General features: G+C 38.5%; 2 protein-coding genes across 2 annotated transcripts; one reads left to right on the forward strand and one right to left on the reverse strand.

Annotated features, from left to right (window-relative positions):
- Positions 1-897: 897 nt before the first annotated feature.
- LOC140941835 (uncharacterized) lies at positions 898-11,445 on the reverse strand. Its single transcript, XM_073390842.1, has 8 exons — positions 11,089-11,445; positions 10,759-10,873; positions 7,140-7,253; positions 6,361-6,537; positions 4,624-4,800; positions 3,592-3,771; positions 1,882-1,979; positions 898-1,149 (listed from the first exon to the last, which is right to left on the reverse strand). Exons 1-8 carry the CDS (start codon positions 11,443-11,445, stop codon positions 898-900), a joined length of 1,470 nt encoding a protein of 489 aa, XP_073246943.1.
- A 3,143-nt stretch (positions 11,446-14,588) lies between these two features.
- On the forward strand, positions 14,589-24,398 carry LOC140941166 (CD151 antigen-like). The gene is made up of 8 exons (XM_073390141.1): positions 14,589-14,727; positions 17,078-17,210; positions 19,395-19,601; positions 20,650-20,724; positions 21,037-21,138; positions 21,257-21,403; positions 21,650-21,733; positions 21,836-24,398. The coding sequence occupies exons 2-8, from the start codon at positions 17,118-17,120 to the stop codon at positions 21,884-21,886; spliced, it is 759 nt and encodes a 252-aa protein (XP_073246242.1). The 5' UTR covers positions 14,589-14,727; positions 17,078-17,117; the 3' UTR covers positions 21,887-24,398.
- The last annotated feature ends 2,924 nt before the right edge of the window (positions 24,399-27,322 follow it).

A 27,322-nucleotide genomic window follows, 5' to 3' on the forward strand; every position in this document is an offset into this window, starting at 1 on the left:
AGTTAAGGCTACTAAGGTTCTTAAATAGGTTTTTAAATTGATAGGGCACTAGCGACCAGTACAGATAACTACTACAGGGTACATGTGATAAGAAATATATTCCTGTATTAAATATTTATCTAGAATATGGTTTAGATGAGAACCATACAGTAAACAAAACCTTCCAAAATACTAGTATGCATGTCTTTCATGCTGCAGTGTCCATAAAATGCTGTGTTGGAGAAGACATGATATGGTTTTCATTTTAGTTCATTCTTTGAATCTTACTGACTGAAACCTAGACTAAATTTTTTCTGTATTTTCAACTGTGCCTTCATTTTTGTAAAGAAAGCACCTATTGGAAATTTTAGGCTAAATAGGTTCTTATGAAAAGGGGGTTTAAAATGAAATATAGCCTAGCAGGTTCTTGAATTTTAGGTTCTTATATGCGGTTTTTACTGTATATAGAGATCCAATAAAATTAGAGGTCTTATAGAGGTGCGAGGCTACCGCTATATTAAGTTGCCACCCTTGAACGTCAGAACTAAAAAAAAGAGGGAAAGTGATATTCCCTTGAGAACTTCAAGTCTCAGAAACACCATCTGCAGTTCGAGTTCGATTCCAGAGGATTGCTAGTGACTTAATATAACAGTAGCTTTGTTGAACGGTAAGACATAAATATGTTGAGGTCAGATCAGGGCTGCTCTGGCACAGACCAGCTGAAAGAACGGTGATTGCATTATTAATTGATTAATTGAAGGATAGAATGAAGTTTTCCCGTATAAACGTCAAAACTGACTAAAATCCCGCCAGTTTCTAATAACCGGCGCGTATAGCCGCGTTTTATTTTTCTCCGTATTATGGTTATATGGCGTGTCATGGTTTATTGCCGATCCCTTGTTAAGTCGTACAACTTTTTCATGCAATTAACACTCCATTTTTCCCTGTTATCGTAGTGTGAACTCCATACTGACAATTACCCTGTAATTTACAATTAGAGGGTCCATCCTTCACAGCCTGTAAGTGTCTATGAGCATCTTTTAAAGTAACAGTGTGGAATACCATCTGGAACTGAGTCATCATGACAGCACCCTTTTGCAAGGCAGTCACTTCCTGATATTCCATAATAACCACAGTCCCGTCGAGACTCCTGGGTAACGCCACAAGGGTCTGAAAGCCAAATTATCTACAAGTCATTTAAATCTTTTCTCGACGGATGAAAAGGCTAAGTCACAGTGCGTTTTGTTTATATATTGATTATTTTCCTGAAAAATGAGCATCAAACTTTAATATGCGCAAAATGCAATTCCCGAATACTATACCTATCACACTTTTATACAGACTGAGACTAGGTGTCAAAAAAAGTCGTATCTACGTTTTTCAAGTTGACCTGAAGGCAATCCCGAATCTGTGTTAATCTTCACCAGTTGGCCCGACCATGCCTTTTTGGCTTTTCCGTATACAGTGTATATATATTTTTTCTACAGCTTCATGCCGTGTTCTAAGACCAATTTAATTCAATTCAATTCAATTTTATTCACACTTTTATAAAATATTTACATTATGTATCGTAAGGTAGGAATACACTAATAAAGAAGGAGAAGAAGAAAAAAAGAAAATTAATGGCTTGGATAGAAGTGTACGGTGGTCAGAGGAGCTTAGCTTTCGAGCTAACCACTGCTATATTATGAGTGGAAATACATAAAAAATGTGCGCTAACATGGTGCCATGGCAACTATGGACGATTGTGGCAGTAGTCATTTTATGTAAAACAGTCATATTACATTTAGTGGTGGAAGTTGAAATAATTGTCCTCTATTAATGAGAATTGATGAACTGCGTACATGCACAATGATTGCTTGAAAGAAACTGAATCCCCGGTCCCCTTGCTTAGAGCACTACTAATTCCGATCTCATGGCTTGTGACCCCTGATCCCACCCCATCCCTGGTAACACATAACTCGTTACGACTCTGTAAGTAGTGTCATTTGTAGGAAATACTGTTGAAACAAGAGACATATAAAGGGGACAGAGAGGGCATCCCCCATATACACCCTATTCCATAGGTAATTCGTCTCGAGTTATTTTTAACACCACAGATCTCAAGGGGGATTAGACAACAGCCAATCACATAGCGCGAATGTGTTCCGCGTGGATGACCCACGCTGAGAGCCACGCGTCCTTCACGAAATGACGCAGAACAAAATGGGGGAAGACAGGGAGAGCGATTTTGCTATTTCTTTTGTCGACGAAAACGACTACAGCGAGATTTCTGCGAAAGCTGTGTCAGCGAAACCGAAATTAAAAAAGAATCGCCCTTCCCCTCTTGTATAGAGCTAACAGTAGAGCAGGGAAATCCTTAACACACTGAATATTCTCTCAGGAACATTTATAATTTACAGTTTGAAGAGAGCAATTTCTGGTTTGATGTTTATTTTTTTCAGTCTTTATAGCGATTATTCCTACCCACTTACTTTGTCAATTGTAGGCGAACCCTCCTAAAGCTGAATTTCAAGGGACCATATTCAAGCTCAGAAAGAGAAATAAAATTTCGTCGTTACTTATTTACGTCCTCCATAAAACGCGAAATTAGGCATTTTCACGTCGTAGTCTTGCAAAAACGGGAAAGAAATGAACAAAAAAGTGTGTTGCACGTGCGAAGTTGTCGTTTTGCTAATTAAACCTATTGTTTTTTTTGACGTTCTAGTTGTCGTCCGCGTCGTTGGATCTTAAACTCCCTAAATTGTACAAACGACCGGTTTCAATAGACCGGCGAAATTTCTCATTTTATTAAAGCACTGAGGTTACGACAACTTCGAGTTAAACTGATTTCACGGGTTGTCAAAGAGTCCAGCGTTTCCTTTTTCCCAGGTGAGCGCCGACTCATTTCGCTTCAATATTCAGGAATGCTCTCGATCTTTTTACGCTTTCATTGCCTCTCGCCCGACATGTTTTGCACGACGTTTGGTCATGCGAAACATCCACGCCTCGCGCGAGGTAACTTTATCCCGATTCTAAAAATAACTCGAGACGAATTACCTATGGAATAGGGTGTATATGGGGGATGCCCTCTCTGTCCCCTTTATAGTCTCTTGTTCTTGCTTAATAACTTGAGCTTCATGATTTTGAGTACCTACATTTTTGATGAAATAAGATACTGTCAGAGAATATCAGTAGCGAAAAAGCGTCATATGAGTGGTATTTAGAAACGATATTGTCTCTCCTTTCTCTACCATAACAAATAAACATCATTGAATGAAATGGAACATTGACTTCATGGCTTCATGTATATGGGCAACCTCGTCCCCAGAGCGCTTTTCCGTGGCTTTGGAGTTGGGAAGCCAGGGAAAAGCGCCCTGGTGACGAGGTTGGTATATGGGAGATCATAAACCATTTGAACCCTCAGGTAAAAGGCATTGTACCTGCTAGTTTCATTTCCAGAGTTTTAGTTGATCAACAACAATATCCTTTTGTGGTTAAAAAAGCTATAGGAAGTTTAAGCGTTTGGTGTGTGTCTTTATCCTGCCGCTTCTCTGAAGTTCGATGGTAATAAATGTGTACCTTGCAGATAACGAAGGAAATATTTTAAGACTAAAACGTTTCTGTTCTTACCCCCAGAGCAACACTGCGTTTCACAGGCATCACTTTCGGAACTGGATCCCAGGTCAGAGCAGTCCTTACCGCCAAACTGTGGCGGGGGATTGGTGCATGTACGGGATCTGGAACGAGTACCACCACCACAAGTCACAGAACAGGAACTCCACTGACCCCAAGAACTGTAACCGCCGTCAACTGATGAAAAAATAACATGTGTTTAAGAGTTTGCATTGGTATGCGGGAATGTTTACGGATTTTATAGGAGGCCAAAAACGACTGCCTAAATCCTGAAACAATTCTGTAAGATCCAAACACTTCTAATACGTGTAAACGCCGACCTCGCATTCTTATACAGTCATCTCTTTCTTAACAGACACCTCTATAAGACGGACAACTCCCTAGACATGGCACCTACAGTTGGCTTCTTGCTTTGCTTCTTTTAGTGGACTCTCTTTAAGAAGAGCATCTCTCTAAGACGGACACGATTAGTGCAGGTCTCAAAGGTGGCCGTATTAGAGAGAGTCTGATTAAACATTCCATATACGACTGGTCAGTGTTTGTAAACTAAACACTATTCTAAAACGTGTATATTAAGGAGCAGGTACAACTGATCAATTGACATGGGCAGTTTGTTATTCAGAAGTGGTTCTACCTAATTACAACTGAATAATGTTGTGAATAACGATCGTTTGCATGAACTCCGCATCATTTGGCACCCATACATGAGCAGCTAACTCACTGCTACGAGCGAAGTTAGCTGCAGGTGAAAACTTAAAGGAAGAACGGGAAAGCACCACCGTACTTCCTCCTACCGAAAAAGTTCCAGAGTCATTACAAATTCCTGCTTAAGTGTTCAAGAAATATTTTAACTTTTATTCCTCTGAACGAAATTTTAAAGTGATTTAACTATTCAAAAGAAACCTCTCTAGTAGTTCGCTTGTGTGAAATTATTTTTGATTAATGTTTCTCAGTATTTTACAATTTTAAAAAAATGAATACTGTTCAGGTGCTATGTATTGAAGAATAACCTGCTTTCTTCTCTCTTACTTGGACAATTGTTACCGATGCAACCTTGACTTTCAACACTTGATCCCAATCCAGAACAGTCATTGCCGCCATATTGTGGTGGGGGATTTGTGCATGTGCGGGATCTGGAACGAGTTCCACTTCCGCAAGCAACTGAACAAGAACTCCACTGACCAAAAGAACTGTAACCACCATGAACTGAAACAAAACCGCTTTTGTCAATATAATTGGTTGCTGGTTTAAACCAGCTTCCTTCACCGGTAAATGGAACCAATTTCACTTTAATTTCATCTCAGACACGTTACTTTTCTTAAACCACTTCCAGGCTACAAAGACCAACTGGCAGACCTTAGGTGTTAGTCCAACCTCTGATCGTGAAGTGATACTTACAATAGTAAACACCTGCATATAAGAACACATGATTTCGGGGTTCAGCCTGATCTAGTTCTTATTTATCGGGTGCTTATTGAGAAATCAACTTAACACATAACATACACATAACATGAAAGTAGTTGATCTTTTCTATTCAGATAGTTTACTACATGTATTTGATATTTACATCCTTCAACCAGCTGCAGCATAACATGATCCTCTGGAGCATAAAATCCTAAAGACACCCAGGCAACAGCTATAGTTTTGTAATTGTCTAGCAGCAACCCAGTAGTTACACTGCGTTCTTATTCCGACGCCCTATCCCGTATTATATAAGAACACTTTTTATTTATCAAACTGAACTCGGTTTCTTATATATATATCTATATTGTCCTTTATGGGCCAAATTTCAGCCTGTCGTTCTTAATTCATTTGTTCTTATATGCGGGTTTTTACTGTGGTGCCTTGGTGATGTGAGCGCTATCAATTATTGAAGCTCAGTTGCAACTGTTCGCTGTCACTATGAAGTTTTGAAACAAGCTAAAGTGCGAAAAAAATTGGCGGTGATCAGTAGGTCAGCCATTTAATTTCCTTGTTGTTTTGTCTCGTTTTTTATTTTACAAAAACTAGCCCTGCTGAGAACGAGTGTCGTTACCTCTACGCTAACCGTTTTCTATCATCGGCGGATGTGTTACCCGAAAACCGCGGCAGGAGGATTAGGTCAGTCGGTAGGGCGCTTGTTTACTGCAGAGCGGGAGGGTCGCGAGGGTTCCATTTCCGGCGCCGGACCAATACTTGGAGTCTTGAAATAACTGAGAAATGAAGGTACTGCCTTTGGACTGCAAATGGCTAGACCTTCGTGTGGCTCGGATGACCACGTAAAATGGCGGTCGCGTTTCCACAAGCAGACGTAAAATTAGTGTCCTCAATTTGTTCTTTCGTGCTTAAAATACAATGACACTCACACATATGAAGAACATTTTTTTTATCAACCACAAGAACTTAAACCCCTATTAACTTTTTGTACCATAATCAGCGGCGCAACGAACGACGCAAGCTCTAGCTGTCAGTCATGCATTTCAATTTTCAAAATTCCGGGGAGTCCAGAGCTATAGTCAGGTATGCCGAAAACGAAAGAATCCAACTCAGAAGAAGTTTGCGTGACTGTATAGCTAGTACTGCAAAAATAGCAGGTTTGACGATTTTACTAATGTCTATGATCCAAGATGAACAGCCAAACTCAAAGCCACAACAAAAAGAGTTTTTGAGGGACGGCAATTATCAAATTAGGGGGGCGTCCCGTTTAAATTCGGTATTGAACGGCTTGCTTGGACAATTATTGCTGTTGCAAACTTCATTAAATTTCTATACAATTGAACGACTTACTTGGACAATTGTTGCTGTTACAAACTTCCGTTTGAGCATTAGACCCTAGTCCAGAGCAGTCGTTTCCACCGTGCTGAGGAGGAGGATTGGTGCATGCGCGGTATCTGTAACGCGTCCCACCACCGCATGAGACGTCACAGGAACCCCATTGACCCCATGAACTGTAACCACCGTGAACTACGGGGGAAATTGAACAGTTGAAGTAACAATTTTAGCTTTGAAGTATTTTGCTTAGTTTTTGCAAATTACATTGGACACTATTCACATACATACATCAATACATCGGACACTATTTAGCCACCAATACACCATCGAGAGCAAGCAGAGTCGCATAACAGTATGCTGAATGATTTAAGTCAAGAATGATATCCCCTCAGTTTCACATATAAGAATTGGTTTTGTCTAGTATGTTTTTTTTTTTATTTGCAAAGACACCGACAGAACGCTTTGGACTTCTTCTGCCAAGACATTTACGAAATTTGGCATGTTTCATTGTTAGGCCTCAAGGAGAGTCCAGTTTGGAACGTGAAATTGTGTGCAGACCATTGAGCGTTATATTTTTCGGGCCGGATTCGTGATTAGGAGTTGCTACACCATGCCTACAGCCTTCGATAAAAAGAGCAATACAGATGATAGAGTGACCCCATGATTATGTCTTCCAAAGAATACAATGTCAGCCCTCCCCACCGTGTTGCTCAAAACATATTTGTACTGAAATATATGTACCCTCCTAACAATAGACCCTAAACCCCACTGTACCCCTGACACCATTTACTTACCAGCCTCACAAAGGATCCCACCGTACCCTGGAGGACAAGCGCAGACAAATTTGTTCACGAGGTCGCTGCATGACCCACCATTCTGGCACGGGTTGCTGGCACACTCATTTATATCTGAAAGGCAAATACAAGTTACAGTCAAAACCCGCTTTACAGACACCGGCTTAATACGGACACCTCATTATTACGAACAGTTTTCTTTGTCCATGGCGAAAGAAAGCCCTTATATTTTCTCTAAATTCACAGACACCCCGTTAATACGGATACTTTCTATGCCCCCCTCAATGTCCGTATGAACGAGGTTTGACTGTATTCAGATCAAGGTCAGTTCAAAAAATAAAGACCGAAAGCAGACAGGATTGTCCTAACGCCCTAACCGGGGGGGGGGCGGGGGGGAGGGTATACGTACTTGGGTTAATTTTTGCTGGTATGTGCTGCTGGCCTCTCAGAAATATATAGTCTATTCTGTGCCCAGTTATAGACCCCATCTTCGTCACTTTTGGGCAAAAACGTAATTTTCGCGATCCCAACTTAGTCGCTTTCTAATATGTATCTACCTTATTTTGAATGAAGAACACCTTACTTTTCACCTACAGTACAAAGTTCTGATACGTTTGTTAGCGGTAAATATGAAAAACTGTCTTACCCGCCAAATCAGAAAATTTGCGACTCCATTCTAGTAACTCTACTGAAAATGCAACAGATCTTTATGTAGAAAATATTTAGTGAAGATTACGACAAAACATGAAAGTAATAGCCCAGTCACTTTTGTCACACAAAAGCGTTTTGCCGTCCCCCTCTTTCCGCCGTTCTGTTGCGTAAACTCACTCACCTCCTAAACAGGAGGGATAAAATGGGCATTTTCAAGTCTATGTTTAATGTGGGTTGGACGCTTGTGACCCTCTTGCGTTTGGAGACGCATTATGCGTGAGTCTCACGCCTGCAGACTAAGGACATTGATCTCACGCATCAAGGACAATTTCTCACGCCTGATTCACAAATCTGGGCAAGCTGTTCTTTACCACATCATTATAACGAAATTTGATTCAATGTCCCAGTAAATATTCCAAAAAGGCCCTAATGATGAAATGGTGTCCTAACTGTGCCATATCATAGAAACTGATGCGTTTCCGAAAAGTTTCGGGAGTGCTCATTCTGCGTTGGAACATCTTCAGACATTTCGGCAATGTTCGGAAGTCTTCGGAAAATCGTCAGAATTCTTCGGAAGTCGCTGGGAAAATCCAGATCATGACAAGACAAAAATCTGACGCATTTGACTCATCAGAAAAAGTTTGCAGGTATAGAACCTTCATGTCGATCTCCTGAAAGCGTCACGGCGTGGAAAACAGCGACATTAGAGACAGATGAAATTACGACAACGCAAATTTGTGTTGAAACTGCGACATCGACGAAGACAAGCGCAAATAAAATTGTAAAATACTGACACGGACATGGCTATCTTCTTTTCAGGACGAGAAACGACGTGTTTTGAAATTCAGTCTACCCCCTTAAGCTTTAAGATGGATGATAAGAATTTGATTCAACTTTCCCGACAAGATCACTTGATGTAACGCGTATGATCACGAAGATGGCTCCGCAACTTTGTATATAGGCACATGTATACTTGTCGATATACCGGCTGTAACATTCTAAAAACCTTCTTGAAAGACTTTCGATTTTTCGTACTAGCTAGCCTCGAAAATTTTCTTTATAATTGATGGTTACCTAGGAAATTAGGTCAGGTTCCTGAACAGGTTTTCATTTTCTTACGAAAAGAGTGGTATTTTATTCTTGTTGCTTGAACAGCTTGAATAATATCAGTAATCTCTACTTGCTTATATAAAATAAAACTATAATAATAATTAAAGAGAAAGACAAATCTAGCTTCAAAAAGCTCAGAAAAACTTCTACGCGACGTCGGTGTTAATATGAATACAGCGACCTATATTTCAGTTATTATATTTTTTCAAATGTGCTTTAATTAGCAATTAATGATTCGGCTTCGGCCTCGGTGGATAACACCCTCCTCGATCTGCTCAATTCTTCATATCCTATGTATGCTACGAAAGCCGAATTCATTAATTGCTTTATTCTTCATTCAAAGTAATTCCTAGTTTAAAAACATCTGGCTAAAACATGCTTACCCGCATCGATGTTAAGTTCATCTTCGATATTGTACGTTTAGGTTTGTCCAGCTCCTCAAATATTCTCCAAATAGCAGATTTCGCCTTCCGAGTTGTCTTCTTACTGTTTTTGCTATGTTTTTAGCTATTATTTCGCCTAGTTCCAGCTATAGTTGTTACTTTTGAAACGAGTAAAGTGTCCGCTATTTTTGTTTTCACAACCAAAAACAACTCAACTTCGTCCCCAGGTCTTCTAGGTAACGGTGCCTTAATTAACCTGTAGCAGGCTGTATTTTTGACGTCATTTCTTCGTTAAATACAAAATTCTTCCAAATTTGGTCATCAGTAACTGGTTATGGTGAGTTATGCGCGTGCTTTTAGCCAATCAGAATTGGGGAAATATTTTGAATGAATAATAATACCAATTAATGGTACAGTCAACTCTCTCCAAGACGAACACCTTTGGGACCGGCATTAAGTGTCCGTCTTAGAGAGATGTCCGTCTTATAAAGAGTCAAATAAAGGGAATAAGCAAAGGCAGGGACCAGCTATAAGTGTCCGTTTTACAGAGGTGTCTGTCTTATAGAGTTGTCCGTTAAGAGAGAGTCGACTGTAAAACAAAGCACAACTATACACACCTGCATTTTTAATGCATGCCAGTTCCGAAGGTAACACGTACACTGTAAGCTCTTTATCAGGTTTTGAAAAATTCTTTGAACTAAGTATACATAAAGCGGGAACTGTTTCAAATTTTAGGTTGCTTGTACTGAATGGAAATCTCAACCCAACAAGTTCTTCCAAAATTACTTTCTTATATGCCGTAACCCTTTTCTTTTTCGGCATTCGTTAAAAACCGAATTTTAGGGCTTTCATTAGTAATAGATTTAAGTAATAATAAGAAGAAAGAAATTATGAAACAAGTTCTCTGACAGTTTATGGAGAAAAGTCAGTTTATGCAAAAATTAACTCAGAATATTTCAAGTAAAGCTTAAAACATAAGAACTGTGAACAGCTGCACGTTTTGAATTCGAAAATTACTAGCTTTAACAGCCTTGGCAACAGCCGAACACTAAAGCGTGTTAATTAAGTTTATATCTTGGTGTGCAACTAGTCAAGTTCCACTGATTTCTTTTAAGTGGTCTTTTTAAGGGTAATAATATTAATTGAAAGCCCAACGGTGCATATAAGACACTCTCACTACGCTCCTTCAGTTTTGTTTGATAGTTTGGCGATGTAACAATTGTATCTTAATATCGTCATCTCATTAGTTTGACTGATGCAGCTTGCTACAGTTGTCTATTTGTTTAACATAATAATCATCATCTACTCCCAATAATAAATACATGAAGTGACTGCATTTCAAGCTGGTTTTCCTCTGTCAGGACCTTTAAAATAATTCTTCTCATTGAATTTTTTCCCCGTTGTAGTTTAAAAACGAAGCCAATTTTAATTAGCTTTTCCTCTTTGAACTTTATAACAAAATGAGATCGCCTAACCTGTTTCGCAGTGTGTTCCTGTATACCCTGGAGCGCATACACATTGAAACGCGTCTTCTTCATACTTTGCCACACAACTTCCTCCATTCTTGCAGGGCTTTTTGGAACAGGGTGTCTGAGAATTAAGCATTGACAGCGTTACTGATGGTCCCATAACACAATTCAATACAGCTTATTCCCAAACAAAAACAATGCCGTTGAAAAGAAGGATTTCCTTCACTTTAAAAACATTTCGTTAGCAAATTGGTCGAAATATGTACTACCCATCGTGAAAGTACAAAAACAAAACAAAACAAAAAAGAGCCGAATAATAAAATAGCAATTTCTTACCTTTATGCTGAAGTGATGAAAACTAGGATTAGAACCAAATTTCTCAGATTTGTTAAAAATGTCAGTCGGCAAAAGCTCGCAAACTAGTTTGTTGTTAGCGTCCGTCACTGAAGCTACGTTGAAGGAAAAACATGTTTTTGTATCAGCACAAAATTGGCCACACTCCTGTTGAGTTCTTAATGCATTTTTCTTTATAGGCAACACATTCAAACGATGTTGGTGATGAGCTTTAAAATGAGCATAAAATATGCCCTTTTCCTGATCTCTTTTCAAGCTCTGTGCATTTTGAAACTGAATTATTTGTTGTCCAGTAACGATCACTGGCAAAAATAGCACCAAGACTATGCCGTTAATCATTTTTCGGGGTTATCTCTCAAGGACCGGATTACTCTTGAGACGAAGTACATATTATACTGATGTACGTGAACAAAATAAGGCCTCTTCAAAAGATTGCGTGTAATTTAATACTGACCTAGTTATTTGAATCATAAATAATTCACACTAACGTTTTGCAACACTTCTGATATACATACAGGTGGCTCTATTTCTCCATTTAGGGAGAAATATTTCTATATTGGTTTTAAATACATTCGCCAGCTTCAGCCTGTGTCAGAAAACTGACCAAAATCCAAACATTGGGAAGAACCAACAAATGGAGTGTGTCTGGAGTCTTGCGTAAAAAAAAACGGCCACACAAAGCTTTAAAAGAAATAGACAGTCACAGTAAATAATAAAAATATTTATGAAAAAAAGGCACCGAAGTGGACAGACTTGAAGAACACAAAGCGGATTTTATTAGGGGATTTTTGAAAGCTTGTTATTGCTTATAAGAGTTTAATTTTTTAAGGCTCATTTTCATTGTTTATTGTTTATAGTCATGTTAACTTTAATATAATGCCAAGGAGACCTATCCGATTCGTTTGACAGGAAGCTGTAATTTTGTCATCTACAAGACTGCACTGGTGTCTAATATTAACTCGTAACACACCTGGAACCACTGTGACTATTTCTGTCTTCATCTGCCACATTCTGGTGATTTCGATCTGCAGATCTTCATATTTGGATAATTTTTCGGAAACCTTGGTAGAAGTATTTTTATTAGAGGGTATAACCACATCATCGAGAGTGCCTTTTTTATCCTGATTGTTTTAATGACAATGTGAGAGCTTTTCAGTGGCTCGTGTTTGTACCACTTGTCTACTGTGTGCACGCGTTGTCTCCTTTACAGATCTTCCAGAGTAATCGGGCTCGTAATTTGAAAGTAGGTTTGAAATTATAACAAGCCCGATTACTCCCTGAATTGTTCTCCACTCAGTTCTATTACCGTGACTTCTCATCGTTGTTATTATTATTATTCAATTTTTAAGAATCATTATTGAAACAACCTTTTTTAAGTGGTTAAATTATTATATCACTTACGCCAAAAATTCATGCGAGGTAGTTTAAAATCATAAGCAATACGAATGAAGAATGCTACTCAAGAGGGGCGGAGATAGATGACGAGGCCTAATTTAAGGTTACCGAATAGGGGATTAAAGTTTTTCAGGATAAGTTTATACTTGCTGCATTGCTTTAGGAAAAAGGTGCACAAAAATCACTCAATGTATCGATTCTGGTTGGTGAGGTGGTATCAAAGTGATTGTTACCTACCAATCCGAGAAAGCCGCATAAAAGGAAGAATACTAAATGGCAGATAATGGTTCGCTTGTCTCAATGAGGGACTTCGTTTTCTCAGACTAGAGTTGCAAGTGTATACGGGAAAAGTTATAAATGATAGAGACCGAGTGAACCTGCAACGAAACTATATAGTCCTTCTTGACGACACACGTCTGCATGCAGTATTCCAAATTAAGGAATTAAAAAACAAATTTTGTAGTGAGGAGAAATGTTACATATAGACCATTTCCTGAGTTCCAAAAACTCTTTCATTCAAACGCTAGCTAAGTGCAAGCCTTCTAGTCCCCAGGGCGCTTTTCTATGGCTCTGGACCCAGGGGAAAGCGCCCTAAAACCTTTACTTATGCAAAAATTATTCTTTTTTGGCGTGAGAATAAAATATCAATGGTTTTGCGCTTAGCCTCGTTCTAACAGACAGGATTCCAAGGTAACGTGGAAATGGCCTTTTGCTTAACGACTTCCAAGCTTCACTTTAAAGTAACTTTTCTGCAAATCCTTCAACTGTCACTAGCTAAGACGTGTATTTGGCATTATTTTACTTGCACATCACTATACCCAGGGCGGATCCAGGTTTTTAGAGGGAAGGTGCATGTAGCTAGTCAAAATGTCACTTTTGGCGTGATGCTTTGCAGAAGTATGAGAAAAGAGACAATTAAAAGAGCTACATTCACAGTGAACCAAGAATTTATTTGTTTTTTTAAGAAGAAAACATTTTAGCTTTGTTGAATAGCAGAGGCTTATACTACTTGGTAATGAATTTATTGTATTTAAGATTCACAGTATTCGTTTTATATTTTTACAAGTTTTTGACGTTAGCTGCCTTTATTTCGGAGGTTCGATCGAACCCCATGAACCCCTTCTAGATCCGCCCCAGCTATACTCCAAGACTTGTCAAACAGACGTGTCATTGCCATTACTGTAAGTCGATTTTTGTTGCCTACTCAAACCTTTCACAAAAAGTCATACTCAAGTAATTACGGCAAGAGGTAGGTTGGGTTTGGGGGTGGGGGGGGGGGGGGGGGGGTTGGTGTTCGGTAAGGTAATTTCGCAGACTTCGCGGGCGGGGATTTTTTTTCCGTTTTTTTTTTTTTCTAATTTCAGTTTTATTTTTTATCCCCGTCCCCTGTCCCCGTTCCTCCCCTTCCTTCCCTAGTCCAAGTTTTACTTGCTTCTACAGCCGGACGGCCTGGCGCCATCGGATTTTGAACAAGCTTTTGTAAAAAAAGAAAAAGGAAAGAAATGAAAAGAAAGAAAACGAAAAAAAAATCATACAGGTTAGAAAAAATAATTGGAAACGACTTTTGGTTTTGGTTTTCGAAAAATAGGCCGGGTTGTCGAAAGATCGAGTTCTCGAACTATGGCGAAACAGCTGTCCATGGCTGCCTCACTCACTGCCCGGAGGATATTGCCCATGCGTGAGGTACTGGCCAGTTGGTGTACATGGTGTATGTGTGCCCCTTGCTTTAAGTTTGTCTTATGAGATTTCACTACATCCATTTTGACTGATTTTCTTCTAACGGACGGGGAAAGGGAGGGGGAAGGAGATGGCACGGCTTAAGGGAAGAAGGTCCACCTGATCGAAGGTTAACTCTCTTACAAACTACTTATAGTATTTTCTTTAAGAATCAGTCTTCTGGCACGAGTTAGGGAGAGTTTCCGCAGATTTGTAACTTGATAACTGTCAACGCGTTTTTTTGAACCCAATCTGTTTGAACTCCAAAGTCCACAGCTTTGTCCCCTGGCCCTTACTCGGTTTCTTTAGTCGTTGGGATGCGCCGATAAACAAAGGGCCTGGGTTCCAGGTCACTCCCCAATGGTCAGAAGTATGACTTGAAAAACTACGCCCGCGTTTAAGTCGTCTTGCAATGTGAAGCTGTTGGTGTTTTAACCGCATTTGAAAAAATCATCGACGCTTAAAGGCGTTAGAAGTTGGATTTAACCTTATTTTGGTGCAATTCTGAAGGTAAAAAGAAATGATAAATTCTTTCATTGCCGGGTTGGATTGTATTGAGGCTCCATTGACGATTAAGCCACTCAGTCATACATGCTTGTGCATGACATTAAGCTAAAATACAGTGGAGAACTTAGTAGAAAGTATCAAGAAATGTTATAAAATTGCTGTGAATACAAGTAATCGTCAATTTCGCCGATTTTACTGTGAAAGGCGGCTCCTTCTCGCGAAAGCATTTGTTTTGTTTCTCTCTCAATCGCATGTGCTGTCCAAGTTCTTTGAGTATTATTCAGTTTATCAAACGAACGCAAGCAAGCGTTTATTTAAGAACTTAAGCAGTAAGAACCTTTATTTACTATTTTGTTGTTACTATTATTGATATGTTTTTACATGGCGGGCTTCCTTTGTCTACTTGTGTGACTACAAAATGAAAATTAATAGATATAATGCATAAATTATTTTCAGAATTCACTACCCTACCCCTGCTAAACGTCCAAATCAAAATAACTTCATGAGATCATAAAGTTTTTCACAAAATGTTCAGCTTTGAATTCTTGTTTAAAATCCCCAGTAAAATCTTTGGTCACTGGGAAATCTGGGCACAACCATTTTGCAAATCCTATTTGTGGTTTTGCGAAAAGATGTTAAAGAAGGAAATCCTTGAAATTGGGAGTTGGACTGTGACCACTTTCAGATTTCTGTGATGGCTGGCAAAAAATTCAAGGTATATCACAACTAGAATTTTCCCCTATTTGTTTGGCTTCAGTAGCCTCAGACTTATCCCCAATACAAAGAAGGAAATATTACAATATCAAGAAAGCCATTGTCATATTTGACATTAACTGTGTCAAATAACTGTGCATGTAATGCTACACAACACAAAGGCAAACGGAAACTGAACTTTGAACCAAAATAAGTGTTTATATCAAGCTACATTGTATAAAAGTACATTAGAATAAATCAGCATATTTGTCTGAAACCTGGCCATTATAAAGTTAAGAGCACATGAGCGTGTGGGTGAGTGAAAGAGTGAATTTCCAATCGAGTTCATTATTAAACTGGTTCATAAAGCTTCGATCAAATCACTTTCAACCTTTGCTTCCATTGTGTATGAAACGTTTAACTACCAAGGGAAAACAAACCTTGTCACACTTTCAAGAAAAACTCAATAACTAAAACAATATATCAATTAAATAAATACAACAAAGCCTTGCTGAATACAAATTTTGCCAAAACACCGACTTTATTTACCGCAGAGTTCCAGGAATTGCTTGAAATGTTCTGAAAAACATATCGCTTCAATTCACATGAATTTTTTACCTTCACTTGCACTCATACTCTTCACTAGCAAAAACGTGGCTTTCTATACGAAACAGGATTTCTTCCGGGCTTAAAGTTTTCCATTTCACGCTTTATTTGACTGTGTTCTGAGTGACCTTTTGTTTTCTTTCTGAATCGATTGACTGCGAACGAAAGAGCCTCGCTTTCGAATGCCATACTTGAAATCAAGGCAAATGTGGTGATATACATACATACATATTTACATCCTAAAATCTCAAATGAAGCTGGCTTCTGGCACAGGCAACTGACGCTGGTCATGTATGCGACCTGAATTAGTCGGCTGCGAAGCCTGGTGGCTTTGCAGCAACAATAATAAGCTTTTACTTTCTATGTTAAAAAGAGTCTTGCTTTTTTAATCTTTGATTTTTGAGGATATCATTTATAGGTGTATATATCAAGGGCCGCCGTCTGCGACTCAGCGACAGAAATTCCATACTGATGATGCAAAATCTGTCTGAAATCCGGTCAGAAGCGCTAATTGGTTAACGGAGTAGTTTCATTGTTCTAGCTATTGTTTATGAATGACAGGCAAAAGACAAAAGGCGGCAAAGGTCAAATGTAAACGCAATGAATCTCTTACAAAACAGTCAATATTTGTGGAATATAGTCTTCTCTAGAAGAAGCATTTGAGAGGTCTGCTGGAGCTCATTTGCAGATAATCACAACACTTTTCCAAAATCGACCAAGAGAAACGTAAAATTGAGCAAATTTGCATTTGGAACCTTATGACTACTGGATTTATTAAGTAAACATTGATTTACATCATCAACTATGGAATTTCTGTCGCTAAGTCGCGGAGACATTCCTTCTCCCAAAACGTCCCTCAGTGGCGATGAGCAAGGAGAAACGTCTGCCGTTCGCAGGCTACCGTGCCAGCATATGATTTCCCTTTCAATCAGTGGTATTTTTGTAAGATAATTAACAAAAAATACCTTATATTATTTTGTTTTTTTATCTATAGAATATAATATTGTTGTTTGTAATTACTTTAATATTATTTGCAATGATTTTTTGCATGTAGAACTGTCAGGACAATCACTGTATCAGAGCCAGGAAGAAAAATGGCGGGTTTAACGATGGAAGGCTTAGTGCGTAATGCGCATCAGAGACATTACACAAGTAGAGTCCTTCCTGGTGTGGGCATCTGTATTGTAGTAAGTACATTCTATCTTATTATGTTTTCAAATCATGCTAATTAATTCACTAGGAAATGTTTACAATGTGTGTGTAGTTCCATAAAATAGCCATACCTCCCCACAGAGAGCAACTGAAATTCTGAGGGGAGGGGGGTCCAAAAGACAGTGATTTCCAAGGGGGTGGGGATGCTTACAGTGGTTTTTTTTCCAGTGGGTCTGAGTAAGATTGGTGAGTTATTAACAGCTTCTCGGTTGAGCAAGCTATCAGTTATTTTACTGTTTATACCTTTGTTTCAAAACAAGTATTATTGTTTACATTGATCATCTTTTAGCTATACAATTTACGGTTGGCTAAATGATTTTTTCACAGTTCACTATAGTTTTCTTAAATACAATATTTATTGTCATCGGCCCATGAACAAACTTCCAGTTATCTAGCTGTTGCTTTATTACACATTTGATTCACTGTAATTTGGTCATGTGTTAAGCCTTCTTGTACCATGTGCTAACTGAAATGAAGTACTGAAAGTTGACGTGGTGTTTAGTTTGAAAGTAACTGGTTCTTTTGCAGATGACATTATTCGTGTAGTCAGTAGCATAATTAAGGTATCACCTCTATGGTTAATTATTAGCTAAGAACGTCCTTGAGACCATTAGACACTGTATACGTATTAACATAAATAAAAAGATTTTATCTCATTTTATCGCAGAAAAAATTATCTTTTGCATAATAAAATAGTGTGGTGGGGGGGGGGGGTTGGGAAAGGAGGTGTATGACAAGCACCTTCTGGAATTTGTGGAAATTCGATACAGTTTACAGTGTTTTGATACAGTTTTTCTAAGTCCATACCAATGGTTTTCATTGTTTTAAAAGTGATTTTATCCTTGTCTGATCGCTATAAAATTTTTTCTACTGACTGATTTTGGATTGAAGTTTGTCAAAGTGTAGTTTTAAGTAAAATCGGTATCACTTTGAAAAATTAAGAATGAACAAGACTGAAGTAAAATTAGTATCCAAATTGATGGAAATGAGAAGTAAATGACATTGGTGCAATCACTGCACTATATAATGACGTCACAATCTTTTTCTTTTTTTTTTTCGAGTGAAAAGGATACACTTTAATATAATGCTGGTATAGCATGTAAAACACTGTATGGAACCTACCTTGCCACACAACCAAATGTAACAATAATATTAAGAGACAATTTTTGGTTTGGTGGTTTGCGCTCATGGTGGTGTGCTTTACAGCTTAGAAATTCTGCCACACGCTTGTGAAAAGCACAAACAAACTTGATTTTCCCTTCAGTATGTTAATGGTTTTGGAGTGTTACTCAGTTGTGTTATGTTTCATTGCTGTCTGACTAAGACAGAGCTATGGATCCGATTTCAGTAATTATTTTAATTTGGTTAAAGTTGTTGTGATTAATGCAGTACTACAGTAAAAATCTGCATGTAAAAACGTACATTTTTTGGAGTCTGCCAAAAAGGTTCTTGTATTTTTGGGTCCTTCTAGTGTATTGATAATTGGTTACTTTATAGGCTATAAGTCTTTGAAAATTTGGTGAAGCAGATGCAACTGTGTAGTCATTGACTACCACAAAACTTGGGATTGGTTCTTACTTAAATTTATACAATACACTGTATTAATTTTGTTTATAACTGTATTATGATAAGCCTAAATAAACTGAAATTGCAGAATGTCAATGTACATCATTGACATCGCTGACATTGCATCAATTACAATGCAGAGAAGGCCATCGCAGCGATACACAACTTATTGCAAAATGAGGCCTAAATAAATGAATGTATGAATTTCATATATATTTAAACTGTGGGATGAAGAAGTAGATGCAAAGTAGTTAGATCTTCACAGTTGCAGTGCAAAAATGCAATTTATGCAGTTGTGAAAAGGAAGCTTGAAAACATCTAGCAGGATTTGAACCCTGACCTCTTCAATACTGTCTCAGCACCCAAGTCCAACTGAGCCAGCAAACCAACAGAAATGCCAGTTCGTTTGTACATAACAGGACTTAATTCACCTGTGCTGTGTTAACACAAGTTTGAAAAAGTAAATAAAACAAATAGAATGGATAAAATTTAGATTTACCCTGTAACCTTTAAAATGTAATTGAAACAGGACAGGTGTTGAGAATGCCATATGAGGAACAGCACTTTAAATAAATATTTTCATCTTTTCACAGGTTTTAGGCATTTTCATGTTTGCATCAGGTATTGCAGTCCTTGTTAATCAGAAAGACCATGCTGCTCTTTCCTCTGTGCCATTTCAATCAGCAGCTGTTGTCATTCTTATTGCTGGAATTTTGAGTATTATTGCTGGAAGTGTTGAAGTCATTGCAATGAAATGTAGAGAATGCCCACCAACAGAAGCGAAGAAATATTTATTAATAGTAAGTAACTGGGAAGCATCTTGTTGGATTGTGAAGTTAAGGATAAGCATTCCATCCCGAATTGTGAACAATATCAAAATAATAATTGTAGTAGTACAGTAGTCTGTTGAACTACCATGTGCTACCAGCTCCTCTTATAAGGGTACTCCTTTTGTAAGCAAGTTCTGTTCCAAAGAAGGCAAATTTTACCAGTCAAATCACTGTTGTTGGAACCACTTATAAATGACCACCTCTAGTAAGCAACTGTAACCACTTTTGGGGAGTGAGGTTTCCATTGCCTGTTCTGAACCCTTAGTTAGCCAGGACAAGCAAAAAAGTTCTCAGGAGAGAATATCTGACTGCATTGTAAATAATTGCCATTTTGATGGTTTGTCACCTTCTAGTCTAGGAACAGTTTCTCATTTTCTTAGTCCCTTGAGCGAATCGTGCGAGAAGCAAAAGACACTCGCGTGCATTTGCACCCTCCATACTAAATCAGAAGAAAAAGAGAGACTTCTCGCAGGCTAGTCCCCTCCAATCAAACATAACTTGTCAAGGATCACCAAACATATTTGATGCTGACTGTTTTTTAAAGAAATTCTCGTTGTTGATACAGTTGAAGTTCTATCTTGACTACACAGAGAACAGCTTGTTCATTGATTTTAAGTCTTACCCCTGTACACACTCCTCCATTGCCATCTTATGTTTCTTAAAAGGCACATTCTGGGTTAGGGTTAGGGTGAAGTTTAAAGTGGCCAATTTGACTATGGTTGACCTAACAGATTGGAATGCAAGTCTAGTGTCCATTTTCAACAGAATTTAACTGACATTTCATGATTGTACTTCTTATTGGCATTATCATCCCAGTTAATGGCTTGCCCCTTATTGGAAGTGTTTGTCACTTTTTGAAGTTACACAGATAAGGCAATTTGAAAATCAGTAATCTACCAAGAGCTTTGAAAGTAGTAATACTGTTTTACATGTACTAGAAAATTTCTGTGAATGATTTGAATTGAAAAAGTTATTGTACCTTTATCTGTATTGTATAAAATTTTCTTTTTTCCTACAGTTTTTGATTGTTCTTTTACTTTCTGCCTTGCTTGCCTTTGTGGCTGCAATTATGGCTTTTGTTTATACTGGACAGGTATGTCTTTATCCTTTTTTTAAAAAAAATTGTTATTTTATGCATTGTTTTTCCTGTCAAGGCACAAGACAATGTTTTTGCTGCATACCAAAAATTTACAATTTTTTTATTTTGCATTATTGCCATTAATGCTGTTGAATTATTTGCACTCTCTGTTAGTTGCTCCCTATCTATTTCTTGATACACTGGGGCAAGAGAGAATGCCCAGGACTGCAGGCTTGTCGCCTGTCTTACAACAGGGTTGTTTGAGCCAGTGAAAAGTTAAAATTTTGGAAGTAGAGTTATAAAAACTGCAGCTGTCTCTTTTTTTAGGTGGAAAATACAATGGAGGATGACTTAACAGTTCACCTAAAGCAGTATGGTGTGACAGGTCATTATGGATCCCTTGTGAGTGTAAACAGAGTACAATCAAAGGTGCGAAGAATTACCATTGTAGTGATAGACGTCTTTAATCAGTCCATTCCAAAGGCACTTCCTATTAAACACTCCTCCCCTCACTATATATAGCTAATACACACTGTTCTCAACATAGAACCAATGTTGTGGAGTCATCAACTACGCTGATTGGCGGAATACTACATATGGTGGTCATAGATATGACAAAGTACCAGACAGTTGTTGTACTGATCAAGTGCATGCCTGTGGATTTGAATTTGAACTTAGCAAGATTAATCGCAGGGTAAGTTCGCTTGGTCAATAGGGTGAGTATTTGGCCTATCGCATGAGAATAAGTATGATAGGAACTCGTCCGCCTGTTTAGTCATAATTATAGAGTAAAAAATATACATAATACTTCATGGAAGGTGCTTGCGCACGGCATTTAACGCACGAATTGTAGATGTGTCAGAAATCGAATGAGGGTTTCCATTTGACTTCCCACATTGCATTATTCTCAACCTGTTTGTCACCTTTTATCCTTCAACAGGGTTGTCTCAAATTGGTTAGGCGTTCCGCTTCCAGTCATCTTAAATTAGTTGGCGTAGGAGGAATACTCGTGGCTATAATCCAGGTTTGTTGTTTTTAATCATATGTTGATGTATTTACTTTTTATTTCTCGCGTGCATCATTCCTTTCTGGTTGGATTTAATAATGTTATGCTTTTTTCCTGCAGTTTGGATTGGCTGCCGCTGTTCAATATATAAGGAGGAAAAAGTTGGGCTAAGATAACTTAAGATACACCATTTCTGTTTACAGGTATGGGTAATTTACCCATACCTTCAGTAGAAAGACCGTCCTTTACCCACGAGAATTAGGGCTTGGCTACCGGGAGAACGATGATGTCATAACCACTTCTAGTCGCATGTTGTATAAGTTTCTACCGGTTGCAAAAATGTTCGCTCACTCGCCGACAAGTGGCTCTCTTCTCCCTTCCCATCACCCCCTGCTTCCGCCGTGCGCGGTACGCGCGAAGATGACTGGGGACAAGTCAGGCGCACCCGTACCTGTAGGCAAAAAAAGTGTATCTTCAATTAGTGTCCTTATGACGCACAGCCAGCCACCCATGGTGGGTGACAACAAGGTGCTGTAATTTCTTCTCGCTTGAGAATATCACTATATTCTGCTTATATTTTCAATGACGGTTTTCGTGTTTTAATGATGAGGGAAGTGCAAAATATAGGTTTAAGTTGCACTAAGGATCGATAGTAGTTGTCATTGCCGCGTTTTGAAGATTAAGTAAAAAAGGTGACCACGCACGAGGAAAAGAGCATGATCAAGACTTTTAAGCATGTACAAGTAATAACTGTTTTACTACAACTTGAGTAACTTGGATAGTTATCTGCTTAATAGGATTCACATGAATTTCATGTTTCGAAAATTCGCTAGAATAAACAAGAATTAACACTTAATGACTGGTCCCGAGGAAAACAGTTAATTTTGTTTCCCGAGAATCTCAATGTTAAGTTTGTTATATAGCTGGACGTTTTGAAGCTGCAAATTATTGAACTTCGTTGTAGCGGCGGTCGTTGGTCAATATTCGCGGGTAACATTGCACTGTTACCCTCTGACGTCATAGATTTTGTTATGTTGCCCGCTCAGAGATTTTGGCGCGAAACAGTTCATTGTTAGATGCCATGTGACCTCGAAGTAACCAATGGGAGCCCGCGCTAGCTTATCGTTCCAGTTATCGTTACCTTTACCATTATTATTATTATTATTATTATTATTATTATTATTATTATTACTTTTTGTATCCATTGGTATCCTCATCGTCCTCATCTTCATGACCATTACTTTAATTACTTTTCTTTACGTACATATATATCTTCGTAAAACGTTAAAAAATAGGTATCTTCTGTCGTTTATTTATTTACGGCCACCTATCAGTTATTAATAATCATTTGGTCAACTAGCACTCTTTTATCCCTCTTCAGTGTCTCGAAACTTTCTTGTTTTTTTTTTTATAATTGATAGTGTCATGAATCGGTAGGGATACTGGTATGTTAACCTGGGAGATTGCGGACCAAACCACTGGCAGTTTGGAGATTGTGTCATAGGTTTAGGTCTCTCTAGTTTTTGTAGTTTATGGGCCCATCTTCTTTTGGGCTTAACTGCTTTTAACTTGGCAATCTCGTGGTCAATAGTTGTGGTTTAACGAGAGTAGACGCAGTTTTTATTTGCTATCAGATTTTGTCAAGCATATGGTTTTTCTGCTCCGTACCTCAATTTTTTGCGCGAAAATTATTCTGTACTCCATTTAGCATTTAATGACCTGCACAGTTTGTGAAAAGTGCTATTTTCAAGTGTGCTCGCGTATTATCGGAGCTAATTTTATCATTACTTAGTAGAGACAAACAAATCAGTGTGTTATTCTGGTGCGGAAGGGTCCTATCTAGGTTTTGTCTTTTGGCAGACAATAAAATTGCCTTGTAGTCAATCATACACTTATTGTTAGATCCCGAGGGAAACAGTTAGTTTTGTTTTCCCGAGAGTCCTGATCGTCTCGGGAAACATCAGGACTCGAGGGAAAACAAAACTAACTGGTTTCCCGAGGGACCTGACATTAAGTGTTTTGTTATATTTCTAGACTTTACTTCAACCTACTTCAACGGCAACAAAAGAATACGCTTTAGCGGAGCGAATCAAAACAGTCGACTCGGTACTTATAAGAACACAAATTAAGTTCTCAAAACCACTTAATGAATGATTCACAAAATACTTTCCTTATATTATCTGCATCTTTTTCCTCCCGACTAGCTGCTGTTTCTCTTCCTAGATAACTTTGTTGTTGTGTTCATTCACGAAAAAGAAAACTGACAGTGTTTTTCCCGCCTTCTGTCACGCCACTTTCCACCATGCTTTGATCAGGTGCTATAATGTATCCCGAGCGAGGTACATTGCTTGATACAATGTACCCCGATCGGGATAAGATCGGGATACATTTGATTTTAGTCAAGGCCATGTGACCAAGAATCAGCCAATGGCTGTCCCTGTTTGGTTGAGTGAAAGTCTAGGAATATAGCAACAGTATATGTTAACTGGCGACCAAGTTGCTCTTTTTTTTTACAATCTAGAAACTGTGGAGAAAAATCAGGAGAGCTTGGTCGCAAGTTGTTAAGCTTTTTTTTACTAGTTGTAGATTAAGCAATGCTAAAGTTATATAATGTTGAGTTAAACTCGAGAGCTAATTTAAAAAAATATAATAACAATAAAATAGTTGATTGTTTATCGCTGTAGTTTCTGCACTTATTTTGTTGTTGTGGAGGAGGAACACCATTTATTTACTTTTTATGTTACCAGAATAGCTTTATAAGGTCCGTCAGTGTATTAAGGTTTGTGCTTTACTTCCTTAGGACGTAGGCCAATTTCAGGGAGTTGAAACTAACCCCTTAACTTAATCACAGTTTTGTCATTATTGAAGGGGAAATATAGGATGGCCAGATATCCCAGGACGAGTGGAACACAATCTTTATAAATTGATGACATCCAGATGGTATAGCCCGGGTCGGCCCGTCGCCTCGCAGGCTTACAAGACCTATCATTGCGGCTAGCACGAGCTCTACCTCAGCGATATTCTGTTTCCTCTTTTGAGTTGGTCGAGCATGCGTACATGAAAACTGAAGAAAAATCTAACCTGCGCCCGCCACGCGGGCAAATAAGAAAAAGAAAAAACCGCGGAGGATCAATTCACCCCAAGGGCAAGCGGGAGGGTGAGGAGCGCAAAATATAATAAAAAATGTGAATGCCTCGTGGTTTTTTACCACATTAACGTCCGTGTAAAATTCCTCGATGAAGTGCATATAATACTAACTGAGCGCCTTGTGTTGTTTGTTTGTTTTTTTTTTCACTTTCTAATTGCTTCCAGGGTAACTTGAAGGATTTTACTATCTTTAAAGGGGGGGCCCGATTATGGGCATCTGCTCTAATTAAGCTTGGGCCATTTTAATTCTGGTGATGAAAGCCATTGATTTTGCTCGGAAAGCTACTATATTTTGTATGTAAGGCTTGCCTAGCCATTTCTATCACCAGCTTTTCAGGTGCTGGGATAGCGATGTTATATATAGGGTATATATATAAAAAAAAAAGGTTAAAGGCATGTTTATAGTGGAAGGTGCACTTAGCTAGTCAGCTAATTTACAGGCACTCCACTCAAATATTTAGAAACAAATAATTCAAAGACAACATAACAGGATTAAAAACCCCAACTGGCAGAAGGCAACCAGTTGGCTATTTACAAGCGTGGCCGAGAATTTGAACTCGGGACGACCAAGCACAAATCCAGGAAGTGGCCAGAGCGGGACTCGAACACGGGACCGCCGGATTGCGAGTCCGACGCGCTAACCACTCGGCCACGCTGCCTACCATTCATTTCTCTCTTCCTCCCTGTGTCAGTGTGTGCAAGAGTGACAAAATACAGTGATTTTTATGAAATTGTTATGCAGTGCCGTTAGTGATGGTAATGTTGATTTCACATCATAAGTATGAGTGTGCAGTGATTGTTTTCTTTACGGACGTTATGATAGTTCATATGGTCATGATCAATGATTGTATCACCTCTCGTCCACTATGACCTATGTCCAAACGAATCAAGATAGCGCGCAGTTCAAAACAATCGTTCATGATATTCACGACTGGAAATTGCGTGCGCGTTTACTTGAGTGAAATCACGTTAGTCAAATGACCCAAATTAAGCTTGCTCGTGACTCTTTCAAGTTCTCCGTGTGTGTGTTTTTTGTTTGTTTTTGTTTGTTTTCTATGGGCTTTATAATATAATTATATTTAAGCAAAAGACCACACTTTCTATGGGTTTACCGGCGTGATAACCCACGCGGGATGTTGGGAGAACACGAGAAAAGCTTGTAAATCACGAGCCGAAGGCGAGTGATTTACAAGCTTTTCGAGTGTTCTCCCAACATCCCAAGTGGGTTATCACGCCGGTAAACCCATAGAAAGTGTGGTCTATTGCTTTTATAAAATAACTTTTAGTAGAATGGAGTATTTTAGGTAAAAAATATGGTTCTAGTACCGTGATCAAGTCACGTCTTCTCTCTAAAGTCATCATAAGCCAATCATGACTCACGATTTAATAGCGTTGAACTTTCTCAAAACTCAGTTCAGTCAAACAACAAACAGCAGCACTTCAAAACACGAGTTTTTGCACTCATTACATGATAACTTATGAAAGCTGTTTTACAGGAAAAGTCAACACATATTCATGCGAACGTACAATGAAAGAATACGTTCATGGTTTGTTTACTACAGAAGTAGGAATTAATTGAACATCATACTGTACGCAGCTGTATTTTGTTGAGTCGATCCGTAAGAATTTCGTTGTTACAGACGGAACTGGAAGCTATTGTAATAGAGGACTTCATTCACTTTTAACAAGCCGCAGTGGTTTAAGATCTGTTTTGGACTTTATTATGATCAAGAAATGCTGCGGTAACGACGTGGCTGCATGCATTTGCGAAGTTGTCGCATGCAACTTTATATGCACGTACAGCGACCGATGGAAATATGTCAGTGGTGGAGAAAGGTTTCTTTGCCGTAGCCACATATTGGCGTTAATATTTGTCGATTCGTGAAGTGAGGTGGTTTGAGGAAGGTTATGGCATCGATATCACCGAATAATTTGTGCAAATGTTGGAAAAACCAGCCCGAAACTCTGACATCTTTCATCATCGTTGGCAGCTTGTTTACAACTTAGAGCGACCGATTTTGTACCATATCTTGATCAGAGATCTCTTTTTGGAACAATTTCTTTCATTAAGAAATTTAAGTTTGAGATAAAATAAATCAAGAATGCTAAAACTATCCGTTTTGTTGCTTGTTGGCACATCGTTAAGTTTTCCTAGAGACTTTCTACACCAGAAATTCACACAGTTGTGGTCTTTGTCTGCGATTTGGCATCGTCGTGAAATGTAAACTGTTTTTCAGCTTTGTACTTTATAACTTCCAAAGCTATAGCAGTAGCGAATTGTGACGCTCAGTAATAAAATGTGGAAACCAACGCTTTTAATATTAAGAAGGGCTGGGTAAGTAACTTGTTCTGTTTTTTAGCCTTTCTAAAATCGTTGTTTGCAGATCAATAGCCGGTTTTGTTTAGGGCTCGTGGTCCGGATGCCTTTTTCTATGGGTTTACCGGTATAATAAACCATAG

This window comes from Porites lutea, chromosome 6, assembly GCF_958299795.1.
Source record: "Porites lutea chromosome 6, jaPorLute2.1, whole genome shotgun sequence".
Taxonomy (NCBI): Eukaryota; Metazoa; Cnidaria; class Anthozoa; order Scleractinia; family Poritidae; genus Porites; species Porites lutea.